General features: G+C 43.2%; 1 protein-coding gene across 7 annotated transcripts in view; it reads left to right on the forward strand.

The window, feature by feature from the left end:
• Nucleotides 1-595: 595 nt before the first annotated feature.
• Abl2 (ABL proto-oncogene 2, non-receptor tyrosine kinase) overlaps nucleotides 596-19627 on the forward strand; it is a 92572-nt gene continuing 73540 nt past the window's right edge. For all 7 annotated transcript variants that reach the window (XM_052201250.1, XM_052201254.1, XM_052201251.1 and 4 more), the window contains exon 1: nucleotides 596-1026. In XM_052201250.1, the coding sequence (XP_052057210.1) occupies nucleotides 870-1026 (157 nt within the window). In that variant the 5' untranslated portion in view covers nucleotides 596-869. The remainder of the gene's footprint in view (nucleotides 1027-19627) is intronic.

Genomic DNA, 19627 nt, shown 5'->3' on the forward strand with positions numbered 1-19627 from the left:
GCACTTTACCATCTCCCCGTGAATTTCGTACCATTTCAAATGTCACTCTAGGCCCGATGCTAAGTGTACGTGTGAAAGGCTCAACCGAATGGCAGGGAAGCACAGGGCTTCATGAGCCTCAGCTGTTTGCTGCTGAGCTGCGCACGTGGTGGCTTCTCAGCCTCCTCTGACTTTGACAGGTAGAGGTGGGACAGGAAAGGCTGGACGCCCACAGTCCTCCAAGTGGGGCAGTGTGTGGAGCCGACCGTGGGTGAAGGTCGCGGTAAATCATTCGAAAGCCCTCGAAAGCTTCGGTGAACCGGTGGGCTGCGCACGTGGTGGCTTCTCAGCCTCCTCTGACTTTGACAGGTAGAGGTGGGACAGGAAAGGCTGGACGCCCACAGTCCTCCAAGTGGGGCAGTGTGTGGAGCCGACCGTGGGTGAAGGTCGCGGTAAATCATTCGAAAGCCCTCGAAAGCTTCGGTGAACCGGTGGGCCCCCCGGCTTCTACCCAGCGGGGCGTGGCACTGGGCGGGGCCACGTGGAGCTCCGCCCACCGAGTAGCGGAGGTGCTTGGGCGAGAGGGGGGCGGGAGACGCTCTGTCCCACGCTCGCCCTGTGCTCGGTGGTTTAAAGATGGCGGCGGCGGCGGCTGGGGCGAGGAGCCGCCGGAGGGGGAGGGAGAAGGAGAGTCTGTGAGTCGCTGGGAGGCAGCGCGGAAGCGCGGCAGCGGCTCTGAGGAGTCCGCGTGCGGAGCTGCCGGCAACTCCGGCCCAGAAGGCCTGGGCTTGGGCCGGAGAGGCCGGAGTGGCGCCAGGAGCTCCGAGGCCGGAGCAGAGGAGGAATGTGAGCAGGGGTCGGCGGGGGCGCGGGAGTACGCGAGCGGCGGGATGGGGCAGCAGGTGGGCCGCGTCGGGGAGGCTCCGGGACTCCAGCAGCCGCAGCCGCGCGGGATCCGGGGCAGCAGCGCAGCCAGGCCCTCGGGCCGCAGGCGGGACCCGGCGGGGCGTACCGCAGACGCCGGCTTCAACGTCTTCACCCAGCACGGTGAGTGTGTCCGGAGCCAGCGGAGGGCGTGAGGGAGGCCGGGGGTGGGGTGGGGTCGGGGCGAGGTGCGAGGCGGACGGGCAGCCTTTGGGGGGCGAGGGCTGGAGGGGTGCCCGCGAGCGGGGGCGGAATCGGCTGCCATCTGGGCCAGTCACGGGAGGCGAGGCACACCCCTCCCCCCGCCCGGCTAGGCTCTCCAGCCTGCCTGGCAGCGTCTGGGGGCGGCGGCGGCGAGAACGAACAGGGGTCTTAGGGACCCAGGCTTGACTGTCTTGCTGTCCCGGGACAGGACGGGGCGGCTGTGGAACAGTGGATGGTATCCCCAGGGAGGGAAGGATGAAGGCAGGTATGAGCCCAGGTTCAGGAGGTGGGAGGATAAACCGGTTGTTAGCGACAGGAACGAGTCTTGCCCTGAGGAACTGGGAAATAGGTACTGAATCTTTAAGAGATTGTGGTGGCATATTCGGTATGTGCTTTATTAATCAGGCGGTGCGCAGTGTCAGAATGGTGAACTGTGAAACCCTTTTCGGTATCTCTTTACTTTCAACAGAGTATTTTTTCCAAACTAAAAATGAAAGGCTTTGCCAAACCACCCTGTTCTGCCTATCAGAGTAGGACACAGGATTCTGAGATGGCTGGCAGGGCTGTAGATGTGGGCATGGTTAGGGCTTCCATGTGGGTATGAACATGAGTTTTTCTTTGAGCCGCATTGGTGTATACATATATGCCTGTGTGCTCCATGTAGTCTTGGACTTACTCGGTCTCATATTCTTCAGAAGAGCTGTTTCTAAACTATTTAAAATTTATTTTGCGTATATGTGTGTGTGTGCACACACACACCCATGTATGCAGAGGTCAGGAGACAACTTGGGGAATCGTTTCTCTCCTTCCACCATGTGGATCCTAGGTATTAAACTCTTAATCAGGCTTGGGGGCAGGTGTCTAAACTCTTAGTAAATACAATTTTGAGCACATATTCTATTAATTTGTGTGTCTTTATTAATATACACAAGCTAATAATAATTAATAAATAATGTAATTAACAGTCAAAAATAGAGTATAAGAAAGGGTGCCTTGAGGACAATTAAGTATAGAGCCATGTAAATTAGTGACAGGGTTCACAGCGTGTCTGAAGCCTGAGTTCAAGCCCCAGTAGCCAAAAAAAAAAAAGAAAAGAAAAAAGAGAAAGAAAAGAAAAGAAAGAAAAAAGAATGAATGAATATTAATTTTTCCCCTTGATGCCAAGTGGGTTCTTTTGTTCTTCTATAGTGTTGTTGACCATTTTTAAGAGTATTGTTTTAGAGGAGGGCAGAATAGAGGAAAAAAATATCAGAAGCCATCCTAAGACCTGAGAGGCGGGTGATGGAGATGTAGTATTTGTAGAAAGGACCAGCTAGTAGAGGTAACAAGCTAGTTTCACTGATAATACAGGAGCAAAGTGAAGGGTAAACTGTCCCACTGCTCATAGCTCGGGGAAAGGGAAGGAGAAGAAGTGTAGACTAGTCATGGGAAAGGGAGTTTCAAAGGAAGTGATGAAGGCATGCAAAGAGGTGATCCCAGAACTTGTAGCTACTGGGTGAGTTGTGTCCGAGTTTTGCTTTTGGACTTAGGAATAAACAGAATTTGTTTCCCTTTCCCTTTTTTGATTTGTAAAAGCAAAATTTAACTTTTATGTGTATGTGTGTTTTGCTGCGTGTATAGCTGTGTGCCGTATGCATCCCTGATGCTGTAGAGGCAAGGAGGAGGACATCAGGTTTCTTCTGGTAATTCGATGGTTGTGAGCTGCTGTGTGGGTGCTGGTAACTGAGTCCAGGTTCTCAGGAAGAACACTGGATAAAGGCACTCTTGCACATAAGAAGTCAGTTTGGGCCAAGTGTAATAGTACACAACTTTAATATCAGCACCTGGGAGACAGAGACAGAAGGGTCTCGAGTTCAGGGCCAACCTGGCCTTACCTGTTTTCACCAGTGTTGTTCTAATTATAAAAATGAGGATGTGTTAAAATTAACATGAAGGTTTTCAACCTGGGTAACTGGGATAATAATTTTATTGACAAAGTTGAAAGTTAAAAGCTGATGGATAGGATGTGAGTATGGTAGCCAAAGACTAGTATAAAAATAATTAATAAGTACTGGAAGAAATATAGTAAATCCTTTTAGTTGGGGTGGGGGCAGGTGGTTCAGGGGATTAAACTGAGAGTTTCATATAGGCTAGAGCACTAGCATATAGGCTAGTGCTCTCCCACTGAGCCAAAGCCTCCAGTACAAGGGGGGACTTCTGAATTTAGTTAATATAGCCATCCAATTCAAAATCTAGCGTGTTTCTAACAGTAGTAGCCCACAAAGGATAACCTGGCCTACCTGGGGTTGGAAATGTGAAGACAGTTGCTTGTACCTAAGGAGACAAGCTAGAGGACTAGGGAGATGGCTCAGTGGTCATCAGAAGCCCTGCCTTTACCCTCCTATACTGTTTTCAAAACAGACACCTGTGGCTTAGATGCTCTTTGAATTTGAGGCCAGCCTGGTCTGTACACACTTGACATGTTTGTGAAAAATACTCTAGCTCATGGAAGTAGCACATAAATCACTATCCTTTTCCTACTGCATTTTGTAATCCCAGCCTGAGAAAGCTGAGGCAGATGGATTGTTGTGTATTTGAGGTTAGCCTGGGGGTATGTAGTAAGTACCTGACCAACAAGGCCCATGTAGCAAGGCCTCGTCTCAAAAAACTGGAAAAAAAAATTTACTGTCTTGAGTATATTGAATTATTAGCATATAAGTCCATAACAAACAGGTGTGTTGTGGAACTGGGGAGGCGGCTGAGTAGTTGAGAGCTTGCTGCTTGTGCAGAGGACCTGAGTGTGGTTATGAAACCCATTCTGGGTGGTTCATGACTGCTTGTAACTCCAGCTCCAGGGGGTCTGATGCCTTCTGACTCCCTCCAGCATCTGCTAACACACACACACACACACACACACACACACACACCAAATGAAAATAAAGCTTAAAAATGTGATAGGTCTTTTATGTGTAGATTTATATTTTAAATTTTATTATTATTGTTGTATTTATGTATGTATATATATTTTATTTGTGTGGGCTGTGTGTGTGTGTACGTGTACACACACGCGCGCGCGCACACACATACACGTGTTTGAGTGCAGCGTGCATGGAGATCAGGGAACAGTTTGGGGAGTTCTCTCTCCTCTGTCCTGGGTTCCTGGAATTGAACTCATGTCATCAGGGTTGCATAGTGATTGCTTTTTCTTGTTGAATTGTCTTACTGGCTCTACATATAGATTTTAATGTAAGTTGCATATTTTATGTATTTTAGAAAGTTTATCACAGTTCATGATTTTTTTCTTTATCCAAGAATGGCAATTTTTCATTGTTAATATGAGTAAGCAGTTACAATAATTTGCTTTGCCAGAAATGTTTTTAGAAATTTAATTAGAAGGAATGAAAATAGTAGACCATTTTTTGGTAGGAAAGAATGAGGTGCTGTATGATTTGCTAGTTTTTTAGTTGATGCTTTATTGGTGAGCCGATGTTTTATGCTAGTAATCTAGTGTTAAATGTATACTTGCCTTTTTTGTTGTTTGTTTTGAGACAGAATAATGCAGTGTTCCCTTAGCTGGCCTTGAGCTTCTGGCAGTCTTAGAGGTGTCCCCTTGCCTAGCTGCTTCATCAGCCATTAGTATCTAGCTTACCTTTCAACCGTTAAAAGATTTCAAGTCGGTGTTGCTTCTTACCTACTTTCTGAAAATTATATTAAAAATTAATCACAAATTATGAAGTTGTGACTAACAACATTTATTCCTTAAACTCACTATTTTAAATAATTGGAATTTTTTTCTTCTGTATCTGAAGTGCATTTTTAAGTCTTTATTGAATAAGTTGTGAATACCCCAAAATGAACTAATATTCCAGAAAGATAATGTGATCTGATATAGTGCCTGCTTATGATTCTTTGTGCATTGAAACAGTCTCTGTGTAGCTCAGGCTGGTATTAATTATTTAAGACCGAGTCTCCTGTAGCCCATGGTGGTCTGAAACTTGATAACTGAAGAGAGCCTTGAATTCCCAACTTCCCTGCCTCCATTTCCCAAATGCTGAGATTACAGATGAGCACCACCACATGGGACTTGTAGCCTGGTCTTGAACTCTCTGGTGTATCTCCTCTTCTAAATTGTAGGTGTCTTCATGTCTGGTAGTGGTCACAAATTGTTATTATTTTGTTGTTGTTTTTAGATAAACTCTCACTCTGTATCTACATATATATTTGGCTGGGCACAGTAGTATGTGCCTGTAATCCAGCACTCAGGTGGCTGAGGCAGGAGGATTGAAAGCTATGAATGTAGAAGAGTGTAAAATACTCACTATTCAGACCCTCTATTAGCAGTGGACCGTACTGGGTAAATGGTTCAGAACTATTGAACAGAAGAGACAGCTGAGAGCTCACATTTCCATCCACAACTGTCAGTCAGAGAGACAGTGGAGATGGCTCAATCTGCCTCCGGTGACATACCTTCTTTAAGAAAACCACACCTCCTCTAATCCTTCTCAAACAGTTCCACCAACTGGGGACCAAAGATTCAAATATATGTGTGTATAGGGGCCATTCTTATTCAGACCACCACACTTTGTATTCTTTATTAGAACATGAACTGGGTAAGTGTTCTTGGGTGGCTACAGTGTTCATTAAATCACATACATATTCTTCCTTTTATATATTTCTGTAATAGTGACAACATATTTGATGAGTAACAACTGTACTTGATACAGTTTTGTAGGTGAGGTTAGGGAGATGACTAGGATAATTGAATCTTAGGGGCTCACTGTCTGACACGGTACACTTCCAGTTCACTGAAAGACCCTCTCTCAGAAAATAAGGTGGAAGAAGATTAAGAAGGACATCCTCATGTCAATCTCTGCTCTCCACATGGGCCCACATGGTGAACTCACCTTTAAAAATGAAGACCAAAACAAATAAGAAAATTGTAGGTAGTTATTTTTCCCTTGATAACAGAATATCCAGATATGGAAGGTCATTTTGTCTTGAACATGAATGTAAATATGTGGAAGAGGCGTATAATCTTAGGATATTAGAATATATAATTGAAGTACTCAAATGATCTTGTATTAGAATTTATAATAGCTGCCTAAGGTATTCTCTCTAGTTTATTAGTACCTTATGTCATTTATAAGAACCTTTTTATTCAAATGATTCCCAAGAAGGAAGGAAGGAGAGGTCCCTGGTCCTGGAAAGGTTCAATGCAGCAGTGTAGGTGAATACCAGGACAGGGAAGCAGGAAAAGGTTGATTGGGGAACAGGGCTGGGGAAGAGGGCTTATGGGACTTTCAGGGAGGGGGATCCAGGAAAGGGGAAATCATTTGAAATGTAAATAGGGAATATATCTAATTAAAAAAAAAGCAAAACTATATATAAAAAAAGAACCTTTTTATTTCTAGATAATCTATCAGGCCTGTGCTGTAAGAACTTTTAGCTGTGGAGCCACCTCACCAGCCCAGAGCATTTCCTCTTTTTCTATATTAGAATAGACTAGGCTTTCTAATTGTACATGTTAATGACTCTTAAGAGAATTTTAAGTATAATTTAGACAAAACTGCTTTTCAAAACTGTTGATGCTCAGATAATTGTTAGTGAACATCTTCATTTCAGAAGTTATACTGCCCTGGCCTGGTCTCTACCTGAGAGGATCCTTTTGTCCTTGTCTCTGAGTGCTGGAATTAGAGGAAGGTACCACCATGTCCAGCGATTTATTTTTATCATTTTTAATTATATGTAAGTGTTTTGTGTAGGTATGTGAACGTTAGTGCAGTTGTCTATAGCGGTCACACACTTTGGAGCCCTTGGAGTGGTCCTACGGGCCATCTGGTGGGAGCCAGACTTGTGTTCTTCAGGAGCAGCCTCCATTCTTGACCCCCTGCCTAGCCATCTCTGTAGCCCCAACCACCAGTCTTTACATTTTTAAATGTTAAAAACTTTTGTGTGTGAAATTAAGATATTTTGCCCAACATTTCTTTTTTAGCAACTACTGCCTTTTGGGGTTACATGCATACTCTGAGAATACCATACAAGTTAGAACACTGTTTCAATATTGCTTTCAATCAAACATCCAATCACATAAATGCATGGATGAATACACACTTAATATAATAGTACCCAGATTTAGTGTGGATTCCTTAAAGAAACAGTAACTGCCGGACAGTGGTGCACGCTTGTAATCCCAGCACTCTGGGAGGCAGAGGCAGGTGGATTTCTGAGTTCGAGGTCAGCCTGGTCTACTTGGTGAGTTCCAGGACAGCCAGGGCTATACAGAGAAACCCTGTCTCGAAAAGCCAAAAAAAAAAAAAAAAAAAAAAAAAAAAAAAAGAAGAAGAAGAAACACTAACTGCCGGGCTCTCATTTACTTTGCTCCTTGTGAATGTGCCGAGTGTGGTGACGCTGGCTTTGCACAGTGCGCTCTGCCAGGGCTGGGCTTTGGTCAGCACAGCACAGAGCTCAGCAGGCTCAGGCCATTTGTTTTCTCTGGTTTGCTGTCCTAGGAGAGGACTGGCTCTTTCAGTTGATGTGATCAAGGTCAAAGATATTACTCTGTAGCTTAATAAATAGTGTATATACATATTTTCATAATCTATACTTTTTATGTTAATTATAACAAACTAGAAAAGTACTACTGAGTTAAAATCCAAGATTGTCACTTAATATCTTGTGGTTCCAGATAATAACTAAGAAAATTTTCTATGAAAATTAACAGTATATTGTTTATATCCTCCATGTGTATTTTATTTGTAAAAAGGCTGATGCCTGAAACTTCTTGTTATAGTAGCTCATTGATTGATTTAAAGATTGCATTTACTGTACAGTGATACCTAAATGCAGAAAATAAATGTACTGTGAAGGAGAGCTTATGTAGTAGTAAATGGTTGGGCATGGTGGCAATGCCTTTAATCCTAATACTAGGGAGGCAGAGGCCAGCTTGGTCTACACAGGGAGTTCCAGGACAGCCAGAGCTATATAGAGAGACCCTGGCTCCCCCCAAATAATAATAATAAGAAGAACAATAATTAGTTTTATGTATATGGGTATGTTGCTGCATGAATGTCTAACATGTGTGCAGTGCTCACAGTGGCCAAAAGAGGGCACTAGCATAACAGACAGGTGTGAGCCACTGTTTGGGTGCTGAGTATTGAACTGAGTCTTTTGAAAGGTGCTCTTAACCACTGAATCTCTCTCCAGACCAGATCTATGGGCACACAACAGACAACCACTTTTTTCCTTTAAATTAATGCTTTAGTTAACTTACAAATAAATGGTTTTCACCCTGACATTTTCATATGTATGTTTGTTTGTATGTATGTACGTATGTATGTATCCATCCATCCCTCCATCCATCCATCTATCTATCTTTGTAGTACAGATAGTTGAATGAAACAAAGAAATAAAAAGGAGAGGACAGACTGCTCCTAGGTATGGTAGAGGTTTATTATAGGTATGTGGGAGAGCATAGGCAGAGTCAGTGACGAGTCCAGAGTGGACATTACTCTGAGCTGGGCCATGTGGGGAAGGGGGACCAAGTACAGCAGCCCTGAGGCCAAAGGCACAAAAAGGGCTGGTAATCAAAATATCTGTATTATGGACTGGAGAGATGGCTCGGCGGTTAAGAGCACAGAGGTCCTGAGTTCAAATCCCAGTAACCACATGGTGGATCACAACCATCTGTAATGTGATCCGATACCCTCTTCTGTCTGTCTGAAGACAGATACAGTGTACTAACATATAATAAATCTTTTTTAAAAAAATCTGTATTATATAGGGAAGAGCCTCTGGGGAAGAGTAGTAGCCCAGCTTCTGGGATGGAAAGTTCGGGTAGAAACCTTGTACTGGGTAGGGGCTGAGGGATGCTGGGAGAACCCGGAGGCCAGGCCTGCTTTGATATGTTAAGCAGGCACCTCAGCCATTTGTCTGGGATTATATGCTATCTGTCATTATAGTACATAATTTATAGTCAGTGGAGGTGCTTTGAATTTATAGTTGTTGGGGTTTAGAAAATATATTTTAAATCTGCCTTTATTTTCTTACTATGCTCCTCTCACCCTAAGTGGCCTATTTTTAGCTTAACTGTATTTTACCATATCTATTTGAGACAGTCCTACTTTGTAGCCCTAGCTGGCCTGGAACTCATTATGTAGTCCAGGGAGGCCTTGAACTCTAGCCAACCTCCTACCTTGGCTTCCAGAGTGAGCAGCCGTGCTTGCCTTAGACTATCTGTATCATCTGTTTCATTAAATTTTTTATTATGTTCTATAATTACCCTTGTTATTTAGAAAAGTTCTAATGCTTTTATAAGTTCTTTGACCTAATTATTTCAAGGCTTTTATTTGAAATTATTAACTGTGTTCAAAAAGAAGTGTCATCTTAGTGATGGGCTGTGGTTGTCAAGGTGTTTTCAGCTCTGAGCAAGTAGGTTGTTTCCTCCTCAAGTCTCACTAGGTCACATGCTTAGTGTAGGTTTTTTTTTTTTTTTTTTTTTTGGTGCTTTGTTTTTGTTTTTGTTTCATTTTGTTTGTTGAGACAAGGTCTCACTGAGTAGCCCAGGCTGGTGGTGAACTTTGAACAATCCTTCTGCCTCTGTCCTGGGATTATAGGCCTGAGCCAACATCCCCTGCTTATTTCTTGCTCCTTTGGGCAGTATGTGGAATTTATTTGGTTCTGGAAATGCCTCATGCATGCTAGGCAAGTGGACTATCACTGAGTTATATTTTTGTCCCAGCTTTTCATTTGTATTCTTTAAACTGTTGGTCGTAAATCATAAAGGCTTGATATGGTAGGTGTGGGAAGAGCTTGTCTTAAGGAGGAACCTTTGTACATACCAGTTTTGCAGTTTGCTGTCTTTCAAGTTTAGGACGTTTTGATTATTTCTCTGATTTTCACAGTACTTGCATTTTGTTTTATGACTTTGTATTATAAATTTATTCACATTGATGTCTTCTCGATTGTTTTTTCAATTAGTAAATTTTCTCAAATTCTTGGCTGATTTGCTTGCACTCATTTCTGCCATTCTCTGAGAATTGCTGCTTCTGTCCGTGTCAGCAGTTGCTGTGGATGGTGTGTGTTGGCAGGACTCTAGGTATAAGAAGCAGAGGTCAGCTAAGCAGTCCATAGAGAGCTCCCCCTCCAGGTAGGGAACACAAGGACAGGCATGCAGCAAGGGCTGTGGATGGAGGGCTGCGAAAGCTCAGCCAGGATTTAGTTTTTTGTTTAGTGGCTCTAGCAGCTGAGCCACACCCCCAGCCCCAAGCAGCCTGACTGTACATTATTTATATCCTTTAGTTCTCTGCAGTCCTAGGAGATAGAGTATATACATATTTTTTTCTATGTTCCAAAGCTTTTATCATAATATGGAAGGGGGTGCGTGGCATATCATTTATTAAAGGTGAATGGATTGTTTTATTTGATACTAGTTTGTAGAAATAGTGTTTCACGTTTTAGTCTCATGTTTTTAGACTTAAAATGACTATTAATAAAAACAAGCATATATAATTACTGTCAGGAGATAATGTTTCTTTTAAACAATTTGGGATAAAAATGGGTGGTAGAGACCTATAATCTCTTCAGCTCTGGAGGCTTAGGCAGAAGAAGCCAAAGTCGTAAGACATTTCTGGGCTACAGAGTGAGTTTCCAAGCAGCACGAGCACTGCGGCCTTTTGGGCTGATGGTAGAGCTCTCGCTTAGCAGGTGTGAAGCCCCACATTCAGTCCCCTGTGAAGGAAGAGGTGGTGGCCGAGTGACATGCTTAACAAAGCGCCTTTTCTAACGTTACCTTTTTACATTGTTGTTTGCTTTTTGCATGCACGTATCTAGTTTTTGGCGTGCGCACACGTGTGGCTTTCTAGACCAGTGTTCTAACATTGGGCCAAACTTTCATTTCTTGTTATTTTTTGAGACAAAGTTTCAAACGTTGACTAGACTTACTGGCCAGCAAATCCTAGGAATCCTGTGTTTCTGCCTCCCTAGTGCTTGAGTACAGCTGTGTGCTGCCTGTTCTGACATTTTGTATGGATGCTGGAGTCAGAACTCAGGCTCCATGCTTGCCTGGCTAGCACTCATTGACCGAGTGATCTTCCTAGGCCTCACTGTACACCCAAAACTGGCCTTGAACTCCTAATCTGTGCACCATCACACCTGGCCCTACCATGTGTAAGACATGCTGTTAATAGCACAGACTTTGTGTTAGACTAGGTGAGTTTAAGATCCTCAATTAAATTAGTAATTTTCATAGCTTGACTTAGGTATAAACAAATTTAGAACCTTAAGACAGTTTAGAACTCATTTGTGTGTAGGGAAGTTATTTTTCTCTGTGTGTCTATTTTTTCCCTCATCAATAAAATAATAGTGTTGGGAGTACCTACCTGACAAAGTTGTTGTAGGAAATAAATTGTTATGTGTAAAATTACCCAGAGTGTGTGGTACATCCTAAGTACTCAGAAGGCAATAGTTGTTAGTACTTCAAACTTTTGACAAATTACAGTTATTTTATTTGTGGGCGTGTAGCACTGGGATCAAATCTAGGGCCTCTCATGGCCCAGGCAAGTGTTCTACCCAAGTGACATATAGTTCCCCTTTTCCTGTTGTTTTTTTCTTTTCTATTGTTTTTTGGTTTTTTATGCACTTTTTAAAAAAAGATTTATTTATTTTGTCTTTTTTTCCCCCCAGAGCTGAGGACTAAACCCAGGGCCTTAGCGCTTCCACTGAGCTAAATCCCCAACCCCAAGATTTATTTATTTTATGTATATGAGTATACTGTTGCTCTCTTAGACATGCCAGAAGAGGGCATCAGATCCCATTACAGATGGTTGTAAGCCACTATGTGGTTGCTGGGAATTGAACTCAGGACCTCTGGTAGAGCAGTCAGTGCTCTTAAGCGCTGAGCCATCTCTCCAGTCCTCCAAAATGTACTTTTAAAAACATTTAAAATTTCTTTTAAGCTTTAAATGAATTATTTATTGAAGGGCTAGTCTGAGAAATGTTAAGGCCAAGATAAATTTTGAGGTAGTAACATATGGTATCATATTTAAGATATATTCCATGCCTTGGCTTAATTTTCATGTTTCTGAATGTATACCTAAGTGCATGTGCACACACACACACATACACACACACAAACCAACTTTCTGACTGGATGTGTTTGTTGGACACTTCACCTATGGAAATCAGTTATTCCTCTCTTACAAAGAATGGGTACCAGCACTTGGGAGGTAGAGGCAGGATGATCAGGAGTTTAAGGTTAGTGAATGAAAGGCCATCCTTGGTTACAGGAGACTCTGCCTTCCCCCTCACTCCTTCCCAAAAGGGACAAAGCATATTTAAAATGATCCATTGCAGAGAGGGCAGAGATCACTGAAGTGGGGCTGGCGGAAACCCTGGGGCTGGAGCACCTGGGGCTCTGAGAACCAAGTCTGTAGCTTTCCTTCCCTGTTGTGCACTGGCTGCAGGCTTTTGGTGTCTTTGCTCTGTGCATCTGCCTCTCTGGTGCACTTTTCCTCCAGCTGGCTTTCTTTCTCAGTTTTGGCTTGTCTGTAGGGTATAATGGATGCTTGGCTCTTCTTTATCATAACTCAAAATATTCTTTTGGCATTTATTCCTACGGCTGAAGGGCTTGGTATTTCTTTTAAGCTGTAAATGATTTATTTATTGAAGGGTTAGTGATTTCAACCATTTGAATTCAGAAGGTGTGGCAGGTCTTGGTATTTTAGCACTCTTCTTTCAGCTGTGTTAATGTGGTAGCACATTGTATTCACACACACACACACACACACACACACACAGGTATCTATATATGCATATAGAGCCACTCCCCTTCTCTGTTTTATTATTTGTAAAACTTCTGTATTTATTTACTTGTTGTATAAGTAAATATGTAAATGTGTGGGTATGTGTGTGTCATGGAGGTCAGTCTCAATAACTTGAGTAGGTGGGTTCTCTCCTCCTTAGTAAATTCCAGAGTTCAAACACAGGTTATCAGGCTTGGTGGCAAGTGCCTTTCTCCCAAGATATCTCACTTGTGTTGTGTCCCCTTCTCCTTCCACTTTAGACTAGTGGGAGCATATACACTGTTTTTCTATTTATCTCCTACCCACTACCCTTAATTTATATTGGTTGTTTCTTCCACATCAGCAGTTTATCATTAGTGTATGTTCAGTAAATGTATGGAGCTCGCTATCTTCTTCCTTTATGTGGTGCTCTAGTTTTCTTTATGTTGTGATGAAACACTAACCAAAAACAACTTGGGGAAGGAACGGATGCTTGGCTTACAGGTTTCTGTCCATTGTCAGGGAAAGCTAGGACAAGAACTTGAGGCAGGAACTGCAACAGAACCATGGAGGGATGCTGTTTAGTTACTGGCTTGCTTCTAGTTTCATTCAGCTCCCTTACCCAGTACAGACTCACCTGCCTGGGGATAGCATCACCTACAGTGGGCTGGAGCTTGTTTCATCAATTCGTAATCAAGAGAATGCCTCATAGATGTGCGCGTGGGCCAGGCCCTCGGAGGCAGCTGCTCAGTTAAGGTGTGCTCAGCTGAGAACTAAAGCTAACTGTGGCTCAGGTTGCCAGGCTTGTGCAACCATGGCTTACTTTCCCCGCCGAGCTCTCTTTCTTGCTATTTCTTTTCTGAGACAGGATCTCTCACCGTATCCTAGCCTGACCTCAAACTTACGATGGTCTTCTCCCTCAGCTTCTCAGTTGTGTGATTCCTTCTATGTTTGGAGCTCTGAGGTCAGCCTTGGTGGTGGTCTTCCGGAAACAGGTCTCACTGGGACGTGAGGCTTGCCTGTTAGAGTAGACTGGCTAGCCACTGACCCCCCTCCCCCAATCTGTCTTCACCAACTGAACCATCTTCTAAGTACCCGCCCCAAAGGATATGTCATCTCATTTGTATGAGTGAATTTTATTATTAGGCTGTATACAGTGCTCCAGTGAAAGATGTGGGCTATCACTTTAGACCTGATACTGCAGCTCTGGATTATCTGTATGGAGTTGGAATTGCTAACAGAAACGGTATAAGGATTTCAGTACAACCACCATTGTTTTTTTTTTTTTTAATCTTCCATTTTGTGAATACAATGAATATCCTTATCCAATAACATACTTGGTGCTATTAGAAGTGTTTCAGATTTGGGAGCTTTTAGATTTTGTATAGATTCTATAGATTTTCAGGTTGAGTATCCCTAATTTAAAATTCTGAAATATGAAATGATCCAAAATCTGAAACTTGCTTTTTTTTTTTTTTTTTTTTTTTTTTTTAAAGAAGCATTTGGGATATTGAGTCATTTCAAATTTAGGAGCAGTTGTTTTGGAGTAAGCATGCACAACCTGTACAACATTCTGTGGGCTTTTGAGTCTATTTCTGGTCTTTCTGTTCTTGTTATGTTGATTTGCCTGTTAATTATGTACCAGGATCTCACTGTTTTATTGTACTTTTGCAATATGTAGCATAACATGATGGTCAGGGTCTGAGGAGCCGAATTTAAATTGCTCAGCTAAACTGAGACAGGCTTGTCTGTGCAGCCCTGGCTGTCCTGGAGCGCCTCTGTACAGACCAGGCTGACCTTCAACTCAGATTTACCTGCCTTTTCCTCGTGTGCTGGGATTAAAGGCATGTGCCACCACCACCTGGCCATTTATATTTATTTTTAATTACTGAATTTTAAAAGGATAGAGTCAACAGAAGAATGAAAACATTTTCTTGGATTTTTCAGAAATAAAATTCAGATATTTTGGGATTTAGAGGTTTAGTTCAGTGGTAGAGCTTGCTAGGCCCTGGGTTGGGTCCTCAGCTCCGAACTAGAAGGGCAGAGGGATTTTGCTTTGTCTCCAAACTAGGGCAAAGCCCCACAGGCATTTGCTACCCTTTCTCTAACAAAGTACTTTTCCTTATATCAGAGAGAATGCAAACAGAAACTGAAACAAGCCCCTTAGCCCCGTGTCCTTCAGACACTTTGAGAGGGAAGCTCTGCTGTCACTCCTCACTGGTATTGACAACCAAAGTGAAACAAAGAGTGAATTTAATTTCTGGATAAATGTTTTATTCACTTTGTTAATTGTGAACCTTCTAAACTAGAGTTCTTAAGTGAAGGAGAAAGTGTTCATTGACCTGTTTTGAGACAACCTCATAATATAGTCAGGCTGACCGTGTACTTGAGCCTGAATTCTGTTTCAGGCTGAGAACTATTGGGGTTACAGGCTTGAGATGCCATCTTAGGGCCCCCTAATAGTCCTCACACTAATATTAATATCTTTCTTTAAAATTTTTTTATTATTTCTGTCTCCCTTAGGTCACATTTTCCTGCAGGCTGTGTCCTCTCTCCTGTTGAGTGCAGTTAATTAAGGAGCAGAGCAGTGAACATTTCAGCAGTCATTTCAGGGTACAGCTCAGTGACTGACGTACTGGGAGTCAGAGCCACTTGATTTGATATAATAACCAAAGCCTATGTGTTGTCTATTGTTATTGTTGTTATTGTTACTACTACTGCAAATTATTATTATTATTATTATTGAGATGGGGGTCTCATGGAACCCAGACTAGCTTTGATTTGGAACTTGCTATGTAGCCAAAGGTGACCTTGAAGTTCTGATGGTCCTGTTTCCATCTGTCAAGTGCTGGCATTATAGCTAGGTGCCCCCATGTCTGGCCTGCTTGCCTGCCTTTTTCCTACCTTCTCATCTCACTCTGTAGCTTAGGCTGGGCTGAAAGTAACGGTAACTCAGGTTGGCCTGGAATTTGTGGGGATCCTCCTTCCTACACTTTCCCAAGTGCTGGGATTCTGAACTTTGTACTCAGATCTGATAGCTTAGCTCTGTTCTCCTTTTAGATTGTGTGTGTATGTGTGTGTGTGTGACTATCTGTGTCTATGTATATGCAAAGTGTATGTGCCCTCAGAGAATGTGTCAGATCCATCCCCTGGAGCTGGACTTACAAGCACTTGTGAGCCACCTGTCCTAAGTTCCCTGGAACTGAATTCAGGTCATCAGTGCTTTTAACTGCTAAGTCATCTTCCACAGTCCCCTCAGATCTTTTTATTCAAGTGAAGTATTCTTGTGACTCTTTGAATAGAACATCTTTAGTCCAAGTAAGACATTGGTAACTATTGAAAACAGTGTGGAGGAAGACTGCAAGGTAATAGTCTATTCCTTAAAAATGTCATGTAAGTTTAATTTCTATTCCTTGAAAATGTCATGAATTTAATTTCCTTCAAGAAGGAAGCGTGGGCTTTCTGTCTCGTTCTTAGGTGGTGATTTATAAAGGACTAGCACTCCCACACTGTTAGTCTGTAATTTGTAAGTGCACATGTCAACTAGCAAGAAGTAGAAATCTGGAAATAAGGCACATCTTTTTATTCTTTAGAAAGTACAATCAGTAATCTTTACTTTTGATGTAGATATTTACTAAGTTGTACCAAATGATGTTTCTCCTAATAAGTAAAGATTAAATTTTTACCATCTTAAATTATTAAAGATTTCCTGCTTTGTTATGGATAGGGAATGCTATAATTTCATATTGCATCTAGTACATTTGTAAAAGTTGACCATAAATAGATACTATGAAAATCTCAAAAAAGGAGATTGTAGTTTAAAATGGTGATAGTGATTAAGTTTTGAGTTTTGTTTTGTGGTGCTGGGATTGAACTCAAGACCTCAAGCATACTAAGCAAGCATTCTACCACTGTGCTTGTTATTTCTTTTTGGACAGAAAATAAGGATCACTAAAACCATACTAAAACCCCCATGTTATTTCCAAAAGGAAGACCTTAGTTGGACCAAAAAAAAAAAAAAAAAAAAAGTCACATTCTGGGAGTCTGAAATTTTGATCAAGAATAGGAAGGGGGTGTTTATGTTCCTCCCTCCCAGTTGAAATATAGAGAGCTTGCCTTGGAGACAGTATTTGATCAAGTGCCCTACTGCCGAGCTACATCCTTTTGGAAGAGTGCCTGCTTTCTTCTAAACTGCCATTGTGCTGGTGGTTGTGACGATTATGCTTTGTGTTCTTCTGCTATAAGTCAGAGCCCTCCACTTGTTTGGTTAGACCTCTTTGCTAATAAGTCGTAGTGTGACTACAGGTATGTGCTAGCTAGTGACTCTCCCTGCCCTTGTGGATTGTCGGCTGAGATCCATCTGACAGTCCATAAAGTGGGTGGTGAGGGGGATGGTGGTGGGGGTGGTGGTGGTGGAATGGTAGGGGTGGTGGTAGTGGGATGGTGGTGGTGGTGGGGATGGTAGGGGTGGTGGTGGTGGTGGGATGGTGGTGGTGGTGGTGGGATGGTGGTGGTGGTAGGATGGTGGTGGTGGTAGGATGGTGGTGGTGGGATGGTGGTGGTTGGATGGTAGGGGTGGTGGTGGTGGAATGGTGGTGGTGATGGTGGTGGTGTGGTGGGATGGTAGGGGTGGTGGTGGTGGGATGGTGGTAGTGTGGGATGGTGGTGGTGTGGTGGGATGATGGTAGTGTGGTGGGATGGTGGTAGTGTGGTGGGATGGTGATGGTGGTGGTAGAATGGTGGTGGTGTGGTGGGATGGTGGTGGGATGGTAGGGGTGGTGGTGGTGGGATGGTGGTAGTGTGGTGGGATGGTGGTGGTGTGGTGGGATGGTGGTGGTGTGGTGGGATGGTGGTGGTGGTGGGATGGTGGTGCTAGGATGGTGGTGGTGTGGTGGGATGGTGGTGGTGGTGGGATGGTGGTGCTAGGATGGTGGTGGTGTGGTGGGATGGTAGTGTGGTGGGATGGTGGCGGGGTGCGGGGGGGGGTGTGCGTTAGTGGTGTGTGCACAGTGGATGTATATGCACATACACCCCTGTGAGTATGTACAGTGAAGAAGACACTCAGGACCATCTGCAGGGAGGCAGATCAACTGCACTTAGTGTGATTCAAGCCTTATATAATTTAGGAGGATGAGGATGGTAGAAACATCCAGGATGGGCAAAGGTCATTGGCTGAAGGCTTAGGCTACCAAAATACCTCATTAAGCATTCGGGGAGCATTTTAGGAATCTCAGGTGCAAGCTTAATGGTTATCGGAAGACAGGAAGTCGAACCTGTAATCTTAACCAAGGCTGCCTGACAATCTGCAGGTAGAGGCGTGGTGGGCTTTTTACCCCCCAGACAAGGTCAGGGAAGGCCTGCCATGAAGGGAGCCCCCATACTGTGCTGAGCATAGAAGGCTATCCGGACAGGACGATGGTAGCAGTTAGCAGTTTTCCTTCACTAGCTCTCAGTCTTTCTGAGTCATAACCGGGAGGTGTATTGGGGACTCTGACACACAGTGGGTGGGGTACATTTATACTGAGCTTCTAGGAGGGAGCATCCGAAGAATGATTGCCACTTGTTTCTGTCTATCCCCAAATGTTACCTGTAGGTAGAGTAAGTAAGCTAAAAGTTAGTTCAGGGCCAGAGAGAAATGGAGGGGGCAAAAGCAAAGCAAACCCCACAAATACTCCCTTGGATTTGTGAGTATGAAATTTATTTTAAAGGGCCAATATTTGCTTTTTCTTTTTGAAGTAGGATCCTCTATAGTTCAGGCTTCCTTAGAACTCAACATGTAAGCTGGGCTTGAGAGGCAGAGGCAGGTGAATCTCTGAGTTCAAGGCTAGGCTGGTTTATGTGGTAAATTCAGGAGCCAAAGCTACATAGTGAGACCCTGTCTCCAAACATAAAAACAACTCAAGCTAGCCTTATGGGACAAGCTAGCCTCGTACTCACACACAGTCCTGCTTCAGCTTCCTGAGTACTGAGGTTACAGGAGTGAGTGTCTTGCAAAGGTTCTATGGTTCACGGAAATGTAAAGTTATAGAAGGGAAACTGGGGGCCACTAAGTGACTAGGAGCACAGACTTCATAGAGACTTTATGAATGCTGCTTGGCATGGGGTGATATGTGTGGTATCAAATTTCAGTGACTAAAAAGTATAGAAAACTTGTAAGAACAGCCCAGATTCCCAGTTGTTATTTTGTTTTATATTACTTCTCTTTTCCCCCTTTAATTAGAATGTATCAAAATCACCTAGAAAACACTTTTTAAAAAAAGTATTGAAAAAACAGGTGGACTCAATGAAAAATACTCTTCCCTGGCAATTTCGACACAATGTACCCAGTTAAGACCTTACTGCAGGGAGTTGGGTGTGCACACCTTTAATCCAAGGACTTGGGAGGCATAGTCAGGTGGACCTTTGTGAGTTTGAGGCCAGCCTGGGCTACATAGTGAGACTCAAGTCAGATAATGAGAACTGAGGTCTGATATGCTGTAAGACCCCCAAGTGGTCTTAACCACCAAGCCTCTCTGGCCCTTTGTGAATGTCTCTTTAGAGGGCTTCTTGCCATATTGCCCAAACTGCTCTCGAGTTCCCAAACTCAAGTGATTTTTTTTCTCCCTAGTCTCCAGAGTGCTGGGATTACTACCATATCCAGCAAGTTTATATTTTGATGGGGATGAAACACCCTCAATATTGTATCCAATTGCGCCAAATGTATCTGCCTTTTAAAGCAGCCAGCATTTGTTATCCCGAGTGTGAGAACTGTGAGAGCAACTTAG

Source organism: Apodemus sylvaticus, chromosome 12 (assembly GCF_947179515.1).
Source record: "Apodemus sylvaticus chromosome 12, mApoSyl1.1, whole genome shotgun sequence".
Taxonomy (NCBI): Eukaryota; Metazoa; Chordata; class Mammalia; order Rodentia; family Muridae; genus Apodemus; species Apodemus sylvaticus.